This window comes from Musca domestica, unplaced genomic scaffold, assembly GCF_030504385.1.
Source record: "Musca domestica strain aabys unplaced genomic scaffold, Musca_domestica.polishedcontigs.V.1.1 8, whole genome shotgun sequence".
Lineage (NCBI taxonomy): Eukaryota > Metazoa > Arthropoda > Insecta > Diptera > Muscidae > Musca > Musca domestica.
In genome coordinates, this window is record NW_026712409.1 from 20,814,028 (window position 1) to 20,833,944 (window position 19,917).

The 19,917-nt window shown below is 32.3% G+C and overlaps 2 protein-coding genes and 1 long non-coding RNA gene across 3 annotated transcripts; 2 read left to right on the forward strand and 1 right to left on the reverse strand.

Annotated features, from left to right (window-relative positions):
- Positions 1–5,106: 5,106 nt before the first annotated feature.
- LOC131806605 (uncharacterized) lies at positions 5,107–9,962 on the reverse strand. Its single transcript, XR_009344106.1, has 2 exons — positions 8,078–9,962; positions 5,107–8,011 (listed from the first exon to the last, which is right to left on the reverse strand). It is a non-coding gene; the product is annotated as an uncharacterized LOC131806605 (long non-coding RNA).
- Positions 9,963–10,960: 998 nt separating this feature from the next.
- Positions 10,961–18,904, forward strand: LOC101898796 (uncharacterized). The gene is made up of 3 exons (XM_005187875.4): positions 10,961–11,269; positions 11,323–11,494; positions 16,187–18,904. Exons 1-3 carry the CDS (start codon positions 11,126–11,128, stop codon positions 16,753–16,755), a joined length of 885 nt encoding a protein of 294 aa, XP_005187932.2. The 5' UTR covers positions 10,961–11,125; the 3' UTR covers positions 16,756–18,904.
- LOC131806632 (uncharacterized) lies at positions 12,437–15,836 on the forward strand. The gene is made up of 2 exons (XM_059131097.1): positions 12,437–12,576; positions 12,722–15,836. Exon 2 carries the CDS (start codon positions 12,780–12,782, stop codon positions 15,606–15,608), a length of 2,829 nt encoding a protein of 942 aa, XP_058987080.1. The 5' UTR covers positions 12,437–12,576; positions 12,722–12,779; the 3' UTR covers positions 15,609–15,836.
- Positions 18,905–19,917: the final 1,013 nt, after the last annotated feature.

The window sequence follows — 19,917 nt, forward strand, 5'->3', positions numbered from 1 at the left end:
AATAAACCTGAAATCGGATTATGAATATATATGGGAGCTTTATCCAAATCTTGGCCGTTCTCAATAAAATTTGGCAAAGGTATTTCCAAACTCTATAAGATATCTTGTACCAATATAATTGTTGTCGAATGCATATTACGAATGTGAGGCACTTAAATCCCCAAATCGGATGAAACAAAGTATATATTGGGGCTATAGCTATATTTGAACCGATTTTCACCCTATTTGATTTAGTTGCTTCTAGACTAAATTCCGTGGGATTTACCAAAATTCAAGTCATTTGGACTGATATTGGCCATTTAGTGCAAAATTAGCCCGAAATCGGTTATAGATATATGTGGGAGCTATATCTAAATTTGAACCGATTCTCACCAATTTCGTCCTTGGACCAAACAAATATTGTTTGGATAAATATGATCTCAATCGGATAATAAATGCGACCTGCATTTTGTTCACAAAAATACATGGACAGACGGACGTACAGATGGACTGACATGCATAAAGCGACTCAGTGATTCTATGAAAATCCACAAAATCCTTCTCCATGTAAGAAACAAATGCACAAAGACGTGGTATGTCTGTGGTATGTATGTGGTGTAGGGTATAAAAAATCACAAGTCTACTGGTCTGGGGTTTTGATTTAACATCTCTTGATTTTAGGATTCCTAAGAAGTAAACGAAAGACACATTAATTGCTCATTGATGAAGATAAAACCAAAACCAAGTCAGCGGAAATATGTCCCTGAAACTTGGCATTCCTAAAATTTATTTCAAAACTGGATCTGTCATTTAACCACCAGTTGCCCAAGATATCAAGATGATGCGTCATGTCTGTTTATGTTTTTGTCACTCCATTTTTTCGCCTTTTTCGCTAAAGGAACGTAAAAAGCTTTCTTTTTTTGGGTTTGATAAGCATATATCATGCTTGATTTCTAATAGAAGTAAATGTACGATAATGGCATGATGATAGGGATGGATGACGCAGTGAATTTTGACGTGCCCTCTTATTGTCCATATCATGCGAAAAACCAAACAAGCGATTTGAATTTGAAATGAAACTGTACTTAAAAATATTATTTTTTGCTTATCTCCTTTCCATTGTTTAATAATTTGGCAAATATTCTAGAAATTTGTCTATGGCTGTACACAAAGCAAGAAGATTACTGCTTTGTACCTCCTAAAATTATTTGCAAACAACAATGTGGAATAAATTGCAGATAACGATGGTACCTATGTGGAATGAAAAATTATTAAAAACACAGCTAAGATTGCTAAATTTCATGAAGTTGTGTATATTGCCATTCGAAAATATTCACGTGAATAGTTAAAAAGACTTTTTACTTTTTAATCGCCAAACTTGTAGATTCTTGTAGGTACTGGAACAGACCACTTATTTTGCTAACACATGGAGCAATAGTTTTCCGAATTTCGATATTTTTCCAACCTTAATATGTTGTTATGCATATCTAAACATATTCGATATGTTCCAAAACGTCAAGAATGTTAAAAACTTTACTATGATTAACGATTTTTCCTTTATGATATTAAAAAGGCCAAGCTTATATTTTCTTGTGGTTATTTCTGAAACATTAACATTAAAATTATAAATTTTTAAACTAAAATAATTTTCAAGTTTAATGAAAAAATCCATATAACACAAAAATGTCTCGCACATACGGTTTATTTCCGTTTTCAGTGTCAAATTTCTACATTCAAAACTTTCAGTATAATGCCATGTTTACGTTAGAATTTTTTGTAGGGTTAACCTACTTTGAGAGGATTTATTTGAAGTAAAAGTAATGGATTTGACAATTTAAATCCAAATCCAGTGGGTTAACCCTCATATATATAAACGTACTATAAGGTATCTTGCCTTTGGTTACTTTTGAACGGCCGTTAATGAAAAAAAAAACTGAAAAAAATAAACCAACAACCTTGATAAATAAATGGAAATACTTTGCCAAGCTGGTTTTATGACACTTGCCAATGAACGAAGGAGTGAGACAAAGTTCAAGTAACTGGAAGGTATACCAGACAAAAGACAATACACTCGAGAGCTTTCAACTTCAAGAATGATTCACCATAAACAAAAAGAAAAAAACAAAACCAATTTGTATTGGACACAAATTATAGTTGAAATACAACTCAAAACAGAAAAAAACACCATATCACGCTTGTAGTACAGTCTAGTCACGTGAAATTTGAACATACCAAACGTGCATATGTTTACCAAAATATGCTGACTTGTCTTTGTTGTGGTTTTGTTTTTATTTACACGACGTTTGGGTTTAAAAAGATATTGTGAAAGGTTACATTCGGATAACAGCCAACAATAATTTGTTGAAACAGCTTTTTTGTTGTAACCGAAAATGTGAATATAACTGACGTCTGTAAAAATAAGAATTTTAATATTTCGTTTGTTTTTAAAATATTAACCCACCTTACAGTTTTGTGCGTAATCACAATTAAGCAAAAAAAAAATAAAGCTTTTTTCAAAACAAATATTTTTATTTCCGTACAGTACAGCAGAATACAAAATTCATGGTCATTTCAGAGGAAACAGTCAACTTTTAGTAATGAGTTCATGTGGTTTTAAAACAATTCTAAGTGGCAAAATGTATGATTGATTACAAATAATAAAATATTATGTCGGAAATCCAATTGATAAGAAAATTCAAATTTTATTCTTTTATTTATTTATATGTTCCAGTACCTGCAAGAATCAACTACTTCTTCGATATCATAAAGGGAAAATCGAATATCGTAGCAAAAACTTTTACATTCTTCAGGTCTGAAACAAACCATTAATCTTCTATAGAAAATATTGACTACAACATTACTTTTAATGTTGCTTCAATGCGAGATTTTGTCGATTATAAAACTTTCGATGAAAATTTTTTACGATATCATAATTTTCTTTGAAATCAAATTGTAGTAAGATCGATTCAACCCATTTCAGGTTAATTGTGGACTAAATGGCCAATATCATTTCAAATGACCTGAATTTTGGCACAGCCGAACGAATTCAGTCTAGAATCAAGTACATTAAAGTTTTAGCTCCCATATATATGTTTTATCCGATTTGGTGTTCAAGTCCCTCACATACGTAATATGCATTCGACAACAATGATATTTGGTACCAGATATCTTATATAGAGCTCGAAAATACCTTTGCCAAAATTTATCGAGATCTGTTAATATTTGGATAAAACTCTCATATATATCCTTAATCCGATTTCAGATTTATTATGCAAATAATGACTAATATCAGCCCAGATGGAGTCAATTTCGGGACCTACGTTTCCATTTGGTTGAACTCGGCTTTGATATTTTTTTATATAATTCTTCTTGAAATGATATCATGGACTCTCTAGCAATGTTATTTGGTATAAAAGATTAAAATGTCTCCGTCAAATTTAGTAAAAATCGATTCAGAATTGGATATGCCTGCCATATATAAGTTCCCTCTGGAACCAAACTATAACTGCTCTAAAGCCAAATGTTGATAGGTGGTATGATCTACTTCAAATAAAATCTTTTGTAACGAGTGCTCTACTAAATATGCATAGTGGTATCATATAGTCGGCCCGGCCCCGCCCGACCTTTCCTTACTGGTTTTATTTTTAAAAATTCCAAATAGAAACAACAAAGACCAGAAATTTCTTCCAATAAAAATCTTGACTAGTAACAACAAAGAAAAAAAATAACTTTTTTTTAAACAACACCCAGGTTTTTGTTATTTGTTGTTAAGATGAACGGAAAAAATATCAACAGAATTTACCGTATTCAACGTAAACAAGTTAATAAAAATGGCAAACAGCAACAGAGTAGCAAAAACAAATCGTTTGGCAAAACACATACGTCACACATGTGGTGGTGCGACGATGGTGTTGACATTAACTTAACAATAAGAAATGGAACGTAAACCGATAACACGAAATCAGTTCCTGTTGTAAGATGTTTTTTCGCAACTTTTTGCAAAGCAGAGCTGTTAATTGTTGTTTAACAGGTAAATATTTTTGTTTACCCATAAAGGTTTTTTTCAATCTTTATAAAGTTTAAATACAATAATTGAAAAAACATACAAACTGATATTCTGTATCAGTTCATGGACTTGTGTTTTTTTTTTAAATTCTTGGAATAAAATGGCTTTGGGTTATTTTCCAAACAACTTGTAAAGGAATTTTTTATTCCTCATAGACAACGACAATCTAAAAAATTTTGTTTTCAAATAAGAGACCTTGTAATGTTTTAAAAACAGTCTCCAGTTACAGACAACCAGCCAGTTGTAATGAAACATGTTTTGACTTTGCTTAAGATTTATCTCGTTTTGTTATGGTTTTCTTTAAAATAGTAAAATTTAATATCAAATAGGGGCAAATGAAACCAGTTGTATGTCAACCAGACGAATGGCGTTTGCCGTCTTGATACACACCATAAATAAATAAAGTCGTGTTACACGTGATGGAAGCGTGTTCTTCTATATTGCCAACATTCATATCGCTTTCATTTTAGCGTCTAATAGAAAATGATAACAATCGACGCGACAACACAAGTGTTTATTATCATTTACAACAGACTGGGATCATGAAAGATATTAAACCAATATAGTTGTTATTTGATGGCTTGTAAATTCGTTCATTTTCTGGGGGCGACATAAAATTATCGATACGGTTGAAAAACCACATTTTCAAAGCAATGAACCCATTATGACATATACAGGCATGTCACAGAAGTTTTACGAAATCGATTTATTTCACCTTTTCCAAATCGTTACGATTTGCTTTTGCTTCTTCAGCACTTGTACGTTTTGACTAATCCGGAAAAAAAATCATTTCACATTTTTGAAATAAAAATATGGTAACTCCATGAAAAAAAAAAGTCGTAAACAAATTATTGACAATTAAAAAAGGAGTTTAAATTGTTTTTTATAATATAAACACCAAAAGTAAAAATGCCAGGGGCTTCAATACTTGCTGTAATGGATGAAGAAATAAATCAGCGGTCTACTGAAAAAAATCGTCGCCGGCCATTGAAGAACGCATCAGATCCTTTATCTCACTCAAATTTAGAGTAAGGATCCACCAGTAATGAGTTATTTTCAAATTTATTTTAATAATAATTTATTTCTACAGATTTATAACTTATTATCGGCTAAATAAAGAAGCTTTTGTTTTAGTTTTGGAAAAAATTTCTCCCCACCTCAAACGTTCCAATATACCGGCTATTATCCAGCTTGCAACAACGCTTAGGTTTTTGGCTACGGGTGCATTTCAAGGAGTTATAGGTAGAGATATGGTGCTAAGCCTTGGGAGAAGTACAGTTTCTACAATTATGTGGAGAGTTATTAATGCAATTGAAGCTGAAATTTGTCCACATTGGATCAAATTAAGAATGTCTTCCGAAGAAAAAAGAAAGTCGAAATTGTACTTTTTTGAAAATTATGAAATTCCAGGAATTGTAGGATGCATTGACGGAACTCACGTTAGAATGGTTAAAACTTCCGAAGACGAATCCTTTTTTGACTGAAGCGCTCTGTCTCAAACCAAACAATTAATTGTTTTTTTTTTTTGTTTTTCCCCTTTCTTGCTTTTTGGTCTGTCAGTTGTACATTTCTACACCTTCTTCTTCAACACATATGGCAATAATTCAACAATACAAGTCTGCCGTTCATTTCTGCATATTTTTTTGCGTTTTCATCATGGATTAGAAAAATAATAGATTTTTGGAAAAATAAATTCCAAAAACATGTCCATTCTAAGAGAATTTGGTTAATACAATATTTTCTGTTAAATGTATGTGTCTTCTGTTTATTTTTTACGTTAAAATCACTAAACATTTCAATTTCACCCTGCTTTTTGAAAGTGATATCAAAACGCAAAATTTTTGCGTTTTCCGTTTTTTAGAGAAGCTAAAACCGTTTTCGTTTTCACTCTTGAACGATTTTACATTCTGTGACATGCCTGATAATACCCATAATATTGCCTATTGGAAATACCTATGCGGCTTCTTTAAAAGATACTTTGATTTTGAATTGATTAGTGTTTATTACAAATTTCAATAAATTTCCGTTGTAAATTTACTTCCGGATGTTAAAATATTGACGAAAACAGTAAAGCGTGTTTCAGAACAAATCGATATGAAGAAACCAGACCAGTATATAGGAATGTCGAGGTTTTCAAAGTTAAATTAGGAACCAAGTAGATTTAGAAGAAATCTAGTTAATCATATTTTGTTTCTGATTATTGAGATAAACTTCAACTGTCAGGATATTAGCGGTAATTTAGATCAATGGACATACTAAAAATATATATTTGCCATTTTTATCCTGTTTATTCTATTTAATTTCTTGTTTTTATCTATAGGTTGGTTTATTCAGAATATTTTCGTTTTTAATCCTTCTCCCACTCTGCTATAAATATATTTGATTCAATACTTCTAGTAGATTAATTAGAAAAGTTTAAATTCACTCTCTGTCATTAATCGGCGAACGAGCTAATTAGTATTGTTTACGTTATGCACTTCACGAGTCCATAATAGGCCTTTCCCAGCTTTACGTAAATATAAAAAAATAATAACTTAATTCTATAATGAAAACGAATTTTATAAAACGACATTATTAACCCCATGTCTGTTATCAATATTCTAAAAAATATAGAAAATCTTTAATCAGTTCTAAGCGTCATAACTTGTACCCCCAAGGGATTTAACAACAACATTGCCATAACAAAATATTTATATTATTTTCTTTTAGGAAAATAGAAATAAATCAAAGGTTATCTTCACTAAATATGTCAAGTTAGTAACAAATATTCAAGAGGAAATACTTTTTGACAGATTATTCTCAGCACAGACAGTATCTAAATTTTTAAAACCACTTGTGGCTAAGTCACACCATGACGTTTAATTTCTTATCGCTTGCAGACGACATTCAAGAAATTGTATGAGGCTAGAAACTAAAAAAATAAAAGTGTACCCTCTCCATGGTACACTTTCCACGAACCTCATCATTTGTATCGCCTTATGTGCGAAAGAAATAAACCATTGAGTTTTAAGCAAAAGGAAAAATCCAATCCTCAACAATGGAAAATACCCACAGACGATTGTAGTGTACAGATGTTTGTTGTGATGCAATTGTCGCGTCACAACAAATAAAAACAACGACGACACAACGAAGTGGGTTGCACACATGCTAGCAAAAATAAAAATAAAAAATTATAGAAGAACATGACGATATAGTACAAGTCTTATGGGGTAGGCTAAATTTGATTGCCACACTTTGCAAATCTGCCAAGGACGTTGATATTAAACAAAATGATCCTATAAAGACTTTTTGATTGGAAAAATTATACCCCATTGACATGTATTATATGTTAGATGAAGCGACTTTAGGTCTTTTAAACTGGAAATTACAATGAGTCTGTATACAAAATATATTGAAATTCTTGAAACTCCATTTTTTTAAGGTGATCAGCAAAAATAAGTATTAATGCTTGTGAAATATTCACCGGAGGTCACATATAGAATATAATTTTGATTCCCATCAACTTCCAAGTCCAACTAGCACTATATATTCTATTCTATATACCATGTATTTAATTTTGATGAGTCCCATAAGTTACAAGTTATATTTCCAACTAATTTTACTTTAAGTTCAGTTACTTTCAATGCAATCCCATATTTGTTAGCATATGTTTTCTACATTAAAGATCTAGTATCTAGAATCTATTGGTTCCTAAACTGAGCCTTCTCAAATTATTTAACAATCTATAATAAAATAAATGAAAAAATACATATTTACTCATAGTTTTACATATATAACTATTATACCCAATTCCCGTGATTTTAACGATAAGACAATCTTCTGCAGTTTAAGTTCCTACTTTGATTTTCGCACACAAATTTCGGCTGTGACTTAAGACGCTTAAAGGATAAAATATTTAATAATATTTTCCAGTTTCATGTCTTGTACCTGTTTTCATAAACTCTTAATAAATGTTAAGAAACTTATCTAAATTAAAAAAATAGAATTATTTTTAAAAGATTCAGACATTAACAACGTCTCTCTTCAACTCACCTGCAAAACGAATTTTGATCAAATCCAAGGGATGCAATATCAACGTTGAGGTCACGCCACCCGAAATTCCAGCTACTAAATGCTCGTATTTAACATGTGTTGCCAGTTTGAATTTGCCATTTGTTGATGAGGCAGTCGCAGCCGCGGCGGCACCATTAGTTGGCTTTGCAGGACTCATGGCAGCAGACATTATAAATTGTACCACTCTGTTATTCGTAGTCGTTGTTGTTATAAAAAATGTATATGTATATAAATTTAGGAACTTTTGAAGATTATTTTTTAGGAAATTTTCCAAAAAATTTTGTGTTAGCAACACTGCCTGTTTATAGCTTTTTTATTATGCTTCTCTCTTTTTTCGTTGTAGTCTCTTCTAGACTTTAGCTATACACGTCTCGTCTGTCTTCTCCTTCTACTTCTTTGTACTGTGATAAATCGTGCTTGTGTATGGATTTGTTGTTGCAGTTCTGGGGGCAAGTTGTTGCTGTGTGGTATTTTTGCTCTTCGTATTTATTATTATTTTGTTACTATGCCTGTCTGCCCGTGCTGCGCCTTTGTATACTGCTTGCACTCTTCTCACTTCTTGTGCTTCGTTTGTGGATTGGCAAATGGAAAAAACTGTATCACGTTTTTTTTATAATTTTGGATAGAAATCAATTGTGCTAAATTTTGCTTTAAACTTTAATCACTCAACTCTGCTTTTCGTCTTTGTTCTAGTAGTAGTATGCGTGTGTGTGGAGATATATTTTTGTTGATTTTTAGGATGGGGTCATTGGATTTATTTGATCTAAGTTGTTGTAACTTTTGTTTTTCTTTGTTTTCTCTAAATTAAATTATATCTTTGGTATTCTTTTTGCGATTTTTTGTTGTCTGTGCAAATCAAAGATTGTCCCTTTTTGTTGTTGTATTTAGTAGACTCAATTGGACAAGTAGAGCGTGACTGAATTTGTTAGATTCAATAGTCCTACAACTGCTTCCTTTATTGTTTCTAACTAAATCTATATTTGTTTGGAAGCTATTGAAGCACATCTTCTTGTGGGAATTTCTTGATTAGTCACTTTTTTCTATTTATTTGAATTCAGCTGATTCGTTGTCTCTACACTCAAACACTGGCTGGCTGTAGTTGCGGCTGGCTTGCAAAATATTCAGATGATGAAATTTCCACAGACAAATGTATCACGTTTTTGCTCCAAATAAAAATTCGTTGCAGTTTTTTCTCTATTTTTGACAGATTCACTTCTCTTTGTTGTGCTCCAAACCAATTGTGTAACTATTATTCTGTTACAGCATATTTTATCATGATTTTCCTTATATAATTTATTCGATTTTGCATTGACGTTGCTTCGCTGTTGTTTCTTTATCCAAAAATCACTTTTACTTTGAATTTTTAACAATTTCTATACACTTTTTCTTTATTTAATTCGAGTGAGGTGAAAAATATGGGGTACGTCGCGAAAAAGCTTCGTTTAACGAGAACACGTCTTTGCCAGTTTGATGAACAATTTTGGAATGAACAGTTTTGATGAATAGGTGTTTATAAGGTCGACTCTTGACTATGCGATTATTGTAATCGATTAAACAAGATTATGTCGATTTTCGCTAACAAGCGTTGGTCCACATTTTACAGTGGTATACGCACTATTGATTTTGATTATATTCCGCTTAAAAAGAGAGACTTTTAGGCCAAATGCCTTTTTAATAAAGAAAAGATAGTAACTTTAAAGGATTCTTTTGCATTTCTCTAATTATCCCTAAATGATATTAAAAGGGAAAGAAAATTTAAAAGAGAGCACGGCAATAACGCGCTATCGATACACCGATTCCATGTAATTGGGATATCATTTATTGGTGATTGTCCAGTGTAGCACGAATTATTTTTATAACTTATTATAGCATATTTATAATTGATACAAAATATATGCTCTATTTCAGAACCTGTAATTTATGATGTAGAAAAAGTAGAACTAAATAGTACCAATATAATAATCTGGAACAAACAGATTACAGTTTTCTGTTCAAATAACTGCAACACTCCAGCTTCATTTAAGAAGCTGTAAGAATGTAAATCTTTACCAAACATGATCGATTTCTACTTTATGAAATTCAATAAAATATTACTAATTTGTAGGTTGTGGAACACAACTTTACTTCAATAAAAGTTTAAAAATTGTTAATATATTTTTTGACTATAGAAATAACGCAAGAATGTAAAAATGCTACAACGGTAACCGATTTATCCTTTAAAATGATGAAAATATATGTATGCTCTTTTCCAGAACTTTGAGAATGTACAAGTTTTTTTTTATTATTTTACTCACCCTTATCGCGTAACAAATTTTCCAAAAAAAATGCACCATTCCCAAAAATGCAATCATGTACTTTTTTCACAAAAGTTCACAAAAAGAAATTATTATTATACTAATTTTGGGAATGGGGATTCACAATTAACATGCGAACAAATATTCGCAATTTCTACGTGATAAGGGTGATTATAAATTATTTTTACTATGATAAACGATTGAAAAAATGAAATCAAGTAGATTCTTGCAGTTTCTATAACAAAGGATTAGATAGTTGCAGGTTCTCGAACAGAACTTTTGTTATAAATCATCGATACAAGGAAAGAGCGCGCCAGTTTCAAAATAATCTATATACGAATACCAAGTACCTCAACTATTTAGGGATATCATTCATAAGTGATTGTTCATAGTTCTTCTTCTTATTTTCATAAAAAAATAAATTTTGCAATAGAAAAGATCCTGCGTCTTTTCGTTTATTTAAAAGTTAAGGTACGAATAACAAAGAAAATAATAAATATTACCCAATTGTAGAAATATTTTCTCGTTTTTTATCACTTCCTCAATAGTTACGTTTTAACGGAAACACTCAAAAACGTAGTTGAAATAGGTCGTACTGCCAAAGTAACCATTGACCATTGTATTATCCTATCATTTTACAACACTCATATTGTAAGATGCATTACAACATAAAACGATAGTAGACAACAAACACATAAGCAACAGAAATTCCTGAGCATAAATTAATAAAGATATGGAAAATATTTTAATGTTCAAATCAGATACAATGATGCAAACAAAAACCATACGCAATAGATCAGCTCCCATAAGGAAGTGGCAAAAGTACGAAGAAAGGACTTTGGTTGATTTCTTATTGAATAACACAAAGGATTTCGAGGTAGGTAAATGACAAATTTTAAAATCTTTCATTTTATTGTCATTCAATTATAGAAACCCACAGCCCAGACTTACTATCGGAAATTTATGGCCCAAAGTAAAATGGAAAACATTGAATGGAAACTAATACGAGCAAAAGTGCGAAATATGCGAATGGTATATGCCAAGGCTAAACGATGGAAGGACTCCGCAGAAGCCAGCAGGATGAGTGAAGCAAGCGTTAAAGGTGTGTGGTAAATTTTATTTAGCTGTCTGCATTGTTATACAAGCCTTCCCCTAAACATATATTATGCGACGTGGTATGAGTCCCATTTAAAATAGTATTGATTAATAGGGTGTTAAAGAAACGAACGGCAACAAATGCAAGCGAACAAGTAGGCCAAAATTGTGGGCTGTGATATCTGTTTATACTATATATATACTATCCAATCACCAAAATTCAAATCAGTATAAATCGTCAATTACGACAATGATTTATAGTATGGTAATACAGGGTTCAGAATAAAACCAAATACTGTATAAAAATCCCATAAATGTTATGGCAAAAATATATAAATGGACACGTATATGGCTAGATGTCTGTCTGAATTCCGTGCCAAAACTGATGCTCTGTTTGATCTTTATAATGCACAAATATCTGAGGTAAAGCGTGATGTGGTTGAGCTTAAAAAGGCCATAGTTGAGTTGAAGATGACAGTCTCTGAAGTTAAAAGTACGGCTTTGTTAGCAGAAAAGAAACTTGCTGATAGGATTTCTGAGCTTGAGTCTTTTAACAATGTGCTCCAGCGAAGGCTTAACAGAGCTGATATCATTATAAGAGGTTTGCCGGAAAATATTAAAGACCTCAGGAGCTTTGTTGTTAAAGTTGCTAATTTGTGTGGGTTGCAACTATCTCATGGCGACATGCAGCAGTGCTGTTACATATCTGAACGTAGAGCGGTTTTGGTGAAGTTTAATTCTATTCAGACAAGAGATTCCCTTATCCGCCGATTTGTTAAAAGAGGGAAGGTAACCCTAAAAGAAGTTATGGAGAATTGTCTATTGGAGTCCCGTATCTACTTAAATGATCATCTTGTTAAATCGGCATCTAGTCTTGTCTTTGCCTGCAGAGGCCTGCTCAAGAAGAAGAAGATTAAGAAATTCAGGTTGTTAAATAGTGATGAACCTCAAGTTGAGGTAATACTTGCTGATGGAAGTAAAACAATTTTTGAGCGACAAGAGCTTCTTGAATTTGCTCGTAGTTGTCCTCTGCAACCGGGTGGTGCTCCGTTGGTTGGTGATATGCTGCTGGGAGTGTAGTCATGTAATGTAAATATTAATTTTGTTTTGATCTCATTGGCAATTTAATTGTTTTCTTGATGCAAATTATTGCTTATTTGTTCTAAATAATCTTTCATATTATTATTTATTATTTATTTTTTTTATTTATATATTTATATTTTTCAATTTTTAGTATAAGATGCGAAATCGAATTTACATAATTTTGCTCCCCAGCCCCTTTATTTGGTTTGATGTCACTTGATGATAATCTGGGACCCATAATTAATGACGCTCACTTTTTTAAACCCTTATTTGAGGGTTTGTCTGGTAAACTAACGTATGGCCACTTGAACTGCCAAAGTATTCGCCCATCGAGATTCAATAATAAAATTGATGAGCTTCGATCCTTGCTGGTTGGTAGTGGTATCAGCATTTTTGGTGTCACTGAATCTTGGCTTAATTCTGCAGTCTCATCGAAATCGTTGGTTGTTCCAGGATATAAGCTGGTGCGGAGTGATCGTGTTGGTCGTGTTGGTGGTGGGGTATGTCTCTATATTGGTAGTGGCATTCCTTATAAGGTAGTTTTTCGTTCAAATAATTTTGGTGTTTGTGAGTCGGTGTGTGTTGAGTTGAATATTGGGGCATTGGTTTTGCTTGTGGCGGTAGTATATCTTCCCCATGGCGATGTTCAGTCTTTCTGTGATGTACATGAGAGTTTGTTTGATCGCTTCTCTAATATCATTGTCCTTGGCGATTTTAACTGTAATTTATTTGTGTCTTCGAACTCTGTTTCGATGAGAGGATTATGCAGATCATTGGGGCTAACTATTGTGCATAACATGAAACCTACCCATTATGATTTGGCCCATAACTCTACCTCGTTAATTGATTTTTGCCTTACTAGTGATAATTTGTCCTTGGGTTTCTCGTCTCAGGGTCGATGTCCTGGTATATCACACCATGCCTTTGTTTTTGGTTCGCTTAACCTGCCTGTATTTTCAGAGGAGAGATTTATTGAGTATCGTAACTTTGGCCGAGCGGATTGGTTGGGCATTCTAAATTTCATATCCGATTTTGACTTCAACCCCTTATATTCCACTTCTGATGTGAATTGTCAACTTTCACTATTTGATTTGTTGTTTAACGCGCTATTGTCTTTCGTTCCTGTTTCTGTTCGTAAGGTCAACCCCAGGAATGATGCATGGTTGGAATCTGATGTGGTAAAATCGGCACGGATGTTTAGAGATCTTGCGTACTTTGAGTGGCGCAAGCGACCTATGGAGGGTAATAGAATAATATATTGTATGTATAGGAATCGTTGTAAGGCTGTGATGAGGAATGAGAGGCGTAAGTACTATAATGATTTCTTTGGTCGTATGAATAATAATCAGCTGTGGAAATCTCTAAAGTCGTTTGGTGTTTTGGGTAGTGATAATGAAGCTCCACCAATTGATGTCAATGCTGCTAATCATTATTTTTCCAGTGGGAATCCTGGTTTTGTGGGTGAGCGTGGTCAGTCTCTTTATAGTGAGGGTCATGTGGGAGATGATGTTTTTCGGTTTTATTGCATATTTTATTCTGATGTTGTAAGGTCATTAAATAAAGTTAAGTCGGGAGCTGTGGGGGTTGATGGTGTGCCAGTAAAGTTTTTTAAACTTATATTTCCATACATTTCCTGTCATTTCCTGCATTTTGTTAACTCGATTTTTATGACATCTACTTTTCCTCGGGCGTGGAAGGTTGCACGAATTGTTCCTGTGCCGAAAACTGGCGAATCATTTGATTTGCCGAATCTGCGTCCCATTAGCATTCTACCTGCTATGTCAAAAGTCGTTGAGCATATTATTAAAGAAGCGATTGTTGACTTCCTTGATGATCGTAGGCTATTGAGTAGTTCTCAGTTTGGTTTTCGGCGACGATGTAGTACGACCACGCACTTATTATATCTTACTGACATGATTAGAGATGTATTTAATTCATCTGATGTTGGGTTATTATTGGGCCTTGACTTGTCAAAGGCTTTTGATTCGATAAACCATTCCCTTTTACTTGACAAGCTGAGAGTTAAGTTTGGTTTTTCATCTTCTGCGTGTCGTTTAATGGCTTCATATTTGGAAGGTAGGTCTCAGTTTGTTTTTCATTTGGGTGTTTCGTCTGAAGTTTGTAGTGTCCAATGTGGAGTCCCGCAAGGTTCTGTACTGGGACCGTTGTTATTTATTATGTTCATTAATGACATTGTGCACTCAGTGGTTGATGACAGGTGTTGTCTGTTTTTGTATGCAGATGATATTCATGTTTTCTTCAGAGAGGCTGATATTGCTGGGTTGGAAGGATTGGTTAATTCTATTGTTTTGTCTCTTTCGTCGTGGATTTCGCTAAATGGCCTTATGATTAATTGGAATAAAACTAAAGCTATGCTGTTCAATGATCATGGTAATGGTGGTTCTCTTAATATTACTGTGGGTTCTGTGTTAGTGAAATTTGTTGATGAAATGAAATGTCTTGGTATTATAATTGATCGGAAGTTGGACTTTAAGAGACACATTGATTCCTTGCTTTGTCGCATAAGGTTTCAGCTGCGGAGGCTGTATTGTCTTAATGCTTATTTGCCTTGTCATGTTAGGAAGAGAGTGGTTGTATCCTTGCTGCTATCGCAGGTAAATTATTGTCTAGAGGTAGTCTCCGGTACTACTTCTTCTCAAATGCACCGTATCCGTAGGGCGGTAAATTCGATTGTTCGTTATGTGTATGGCTTGCGTCGTGGTGATCATGTTTCTTGTTTTGTTAATGATCTCCTGGGATTGCCATTTAGCAGCTACGTTGATCTTCGTATTCTTCAATTTCATTACAGTGTTATGTGCAATTTTGACTCGCCTCTTCGTGACAACTTTGTGTTTTGTAGATCATCTCGAAATCCTCAATTGTTGTGTCCAAGGTTTTCGTCCTCCATTGGTGAGAGATCATTTGTGGTTAGGGCGGTGAGATTGTGGAATCAGCTGCCTTTGGCCTTACGTACTTTTGCCCATACCAATTATCTGTTTAGGGTTAAAGTAATTGAATACCTTCGCCTAAATATGTAGGCTATGTTTTTGTAGTGGTTGCGTCGGTTTATTATGGGTTTTTCTTTTTGCTTTTCTTTTTGTTTGGGCTGGGGAGCCACTATATTATCTTCTTAATTTTATTTGTAGGGTATAATGTGAGTTACTATTTATACTCTGTTTTGTGAGTAATAAAATAGTTATCTCTTATTTTTAGCTCGTTTCTGCTACACTTTTTCACTGCTCTACTAGACTATTGTTTAGTTGGTGATGGTGAATCGAGGTGTAGGGTTCGAGCTTCACGTGAATTATTAAGATAAATTATTAGGTTTAATATGTTATTTGTTAAGTTTGAAATAAGGTAAATAAATGAAATGAAAAAAAAAAAAAAAAAAAAAAAAAAAAAAAAAAAAAAAAAAAAAAAAAAAAAAAAAAAAAAAAAAAAAAAAAAAAAAAAAAAAAAAAAAAAAAAAAAAAAAAAAAAAAAAAAAAAAAAAAAAAAAATGACCAGGCCGTGTGTAGTTATCATCCTAGAATAACTTCTCAGGGGATCCAAAAACAAATAATCTCTATTTTTAAATGAAATTAAATTTTCTTTCTTTATCTCCTCTACTTTACAGAAAACCTTTTAAAAATGTTTTACTTTTTCGAAGAATTTGAGGAACTTTTTGATGGTACAAATAAAAGTGAGTCCTCCCTTACGGCCGATGATTCGGTCAACAGTGATTACGTGAAAGAAGAAATTTCCATTGACAATTATCATTGTGACGATGATGATTATGCCAATGAGAACAATATAATGCCTGAAGTTGAAATGACAGCCTATGAAGAAGATTCCAATCCTATAGATCCTGTATGTAACGAAAATCATATCAAACCATCTGAAATCGCAAGATATTCATTTAAGGCTCACAATGAGGATGACAAAAGCACTATGATGAAATTACAGCTGGACTATTCCAATGGACTTCGAGAAAAAGAGCTAAAGTTACAACGTGATCGACTTGAATTTGAAAGAGAAAAACTCAAACAGGAGATGTTGATACGACAAAAAGAAATCGAAAGCCAAGAACGTTTGAAAATTTTAGAATTAGAAATGAAAGAGCGAATTGCAGTGTGTGATGTAAAAATGAGAGAGAACGTAGCCCTAAAGGCTCTGGATAGACGATTTGATTGCAATGAGTTATAAGTAGTATAAATATTAGTCTATTATAATTGCTAATATATGTATATTAGCAATGAAAAAAATGCTGGATAAAAACATATGTTTTGTCGGTAATGGAACTGCAATACGCAGATGAGAAGAAAGAAATCTTAAAGAAGAGTTCCAAGAATTTCATGTTTTCCCATCCTACAAAAAGATCTCTCTAAAATTGACCATAAGAAGACTGTTGGTAAAAATATCATAAGGTCTTCTAAAGACTAAATATTCTCGAAATTTACAGAAAACCCTTTGGAGGAGTTTTCGATTTGTAAAGTATTGCATTTTTATAATTTATTTAAATTTTAATTATCAAAAATTAAGGAATTACATTTGAATGTCTTCTATAGAAGTTTTTTTCGTCTATAAAACACCCTTAGTAGATGGACAGTTCTTGAGATCATTGGATGCTGATTTATTTTATGGGAATCTTTGGAGGGCATTTTATGTCAAGATGAGTCTTACAATACCATGCACTGTTTTGATTACTATTTATTGTTTTTTTTTTATGTTAAAGATGAAACCGGTAACTGACGAAGAATATTTAAAGCGTCCCTTGTATATTATTTTTTGTAAAGAAGAACTTTTTCAATGCTTGTCCATAGAAAAGATTTAAAAAGAGGGGCACGAGTCTTGTCTTTCAACTTTTAAAATATAAACATGCAATTTAATTATATAAACAAGTAAAAAAGCAGCTAAGTTCGGTCGGACCGACCTTTTAATACACTCCACCATTTGGAAGAAACTTGAAAAACTTCGAAAAACTTCCGGAAACTACCACTTATATGAAAACTGTTATATGGAGACTATACGAAGATGTGGACCAGCTTAAAATTTTTTGTCATATGCTGTAGCACCCATTACGAACTTCAAATACGAAATTTGAAATAATTCCGGTAAATAATATCGCTAAAATCATGAAAATACCGAATATCGGAAGGTACCGTTATATAGAAGCCGTAAGAAGACGTGAACCTGCATACGAAATTATTTTCCATAGGTTGTAGTTACCATTAAGATTTCCCAATACGAATTTTGAAACGATTCCGGTGATTAATGTTGCTGAAATCATCAAAATAACGAATATGGGAGCTACCGTTACATGGGGGCTATACGAAGACGTGGACCTGCATACAAAAATATTTGTCATAGACTGTAGTACCCATTACGAACTTTAAATATGGGATTTTAAATAATTCCGGTAAATACTGTCGCTAAAATCATGAAAATACCGAATATCTGGAGGTACCGTTATTTGGGGGCTATACGAAAACGTGGACCGACATGGCCCATTTACCAACTTAACCTGCCTACTGGTAAACTATGCATGTATGCAAAATTTTAGCCTTCTCTATTCGTTCGAAAGATAGCGTGATTACAACAGACAGACGGACATCGGACATCTTAGAATTTTACGCTGATTCAGAATTTATATACTTTGTAGGGTCTATTATAAATATTTCGAGGAGTTACAAAAGGAATGACAAAGTTAATTTACTCTCCATAGAATGGTGGAGGATATAAAAATGTATTTCTATAGAATATGAAAATTAACTTAAGATACAATAAATACTAAACATATTATATTAAAATTGTTAAATGAAAGACATTTGTACACAGATTCTTTTAAGCATAAATAAATTCATTTATTTTATCTCATAACTTTATTGCCCTTAAAAAGTTTTATTACAAAAAATTTAGATATATATTTAAATATGTTATCTTAAGTTAATTATTGTTTTTGAACTATAAAATATAATTGTTGTTCTTTTATAACAGTTATACTGTTGATTTTGACATATCAAAAAATATGGTATTATTGGTAGTATAGTTATAATGCCTGATTTAAATATTTAACGGTAGTCGTAATGCTACACTTGAAGTCGAATATTTAATTGAAATTTCAAATGAACTTTTGAGAATAGTTGAGTCAAATCATTGATTAAGTTTCTCTTCCATGCAATGAAATATTAATTAGAAAAATATCGCATTTTCCGTGTGCAAACATTGAGGTGAAATCTTTTCAGGTTTTAGTAAGATGTGTTTATAATTATTATTATTATTATATTATTATAAAGCATTGTGATAATAATTCCTTGTTTAGTTTTCAGTCAAATAGATTATTAGTATGACCTGAAATTATCTTAATTTTAATTAGTTTATGTTAGTTAAAGTTTCTATAATAATTTTTGTTAGAAATATAAAACACTTATATATTTAATATAGAAAAATATTATAAATTGTTAAAAGCTTAAGACAATACAGCAGCAGCAGATAAAAAAATGGGCGGATTTACAATAGTTTTAATGGTTAATCAGTATTAGAACAAGATAGATAAATGGTTTAGTACATATATAATTACTGATATGAATAGGATAATGGGAGTGAACTTAGGGAAGAAACAAAATAATATATATATGACTTCAATGTATGAAAATAATTTTGGTTTTGAAATTGTTCTAACAATTTAGGGAAAAATACGTGAACTATGAAGATTTTCCAACTAAACATTGACAATATGTACACTCCCGATCGTCTGCATAGCTTGGTTATTTTCAATATTTATTTGCAGAATCTATTTATTTTTCGGCTTCAGAGACCTTGTTACATAAGCCATTAAAAAGTTATACTTTTAGAAGACATTCTTTAAAATTAACTCTTGATTTGCTAAAAAATTGCAGAGGTGAATAGAATAGAAAAGTCCAATATTTCATGTAGTTGGTACTAATTTGTGTGATATTTTCGAAACGATTTGCTAAAAAGGATGCTTTTATTCATATATATTTTAGACTATTAAAGGTCTTGCCAACAACTTCAAATAATTCGATATTTTGGCATTAATTGATAAAATACATCCACACCAAGGATCCAAAATAGGTCCCCTTATAAAAGCAGTACTGGACTTTTGTGGGTTTTTGTATGATTTGGAATCGAAACAAAATTTTTGTTAAACCACTATTAATTTAAATTGTAATCAAAAATAGTATTTTCTTCCGTTTATTTAAATTTAATGAAATTAAATCCCCTCGCTCTGAAGGCAATAATTGTATATTTTAACATAATTTCTGATCTACAGAGCTGTAAACGTGGATTCCTCTACCCTTTCCCATAAAATTGAGTGGTATATGTAATTGTCATTCGTCATCCTCG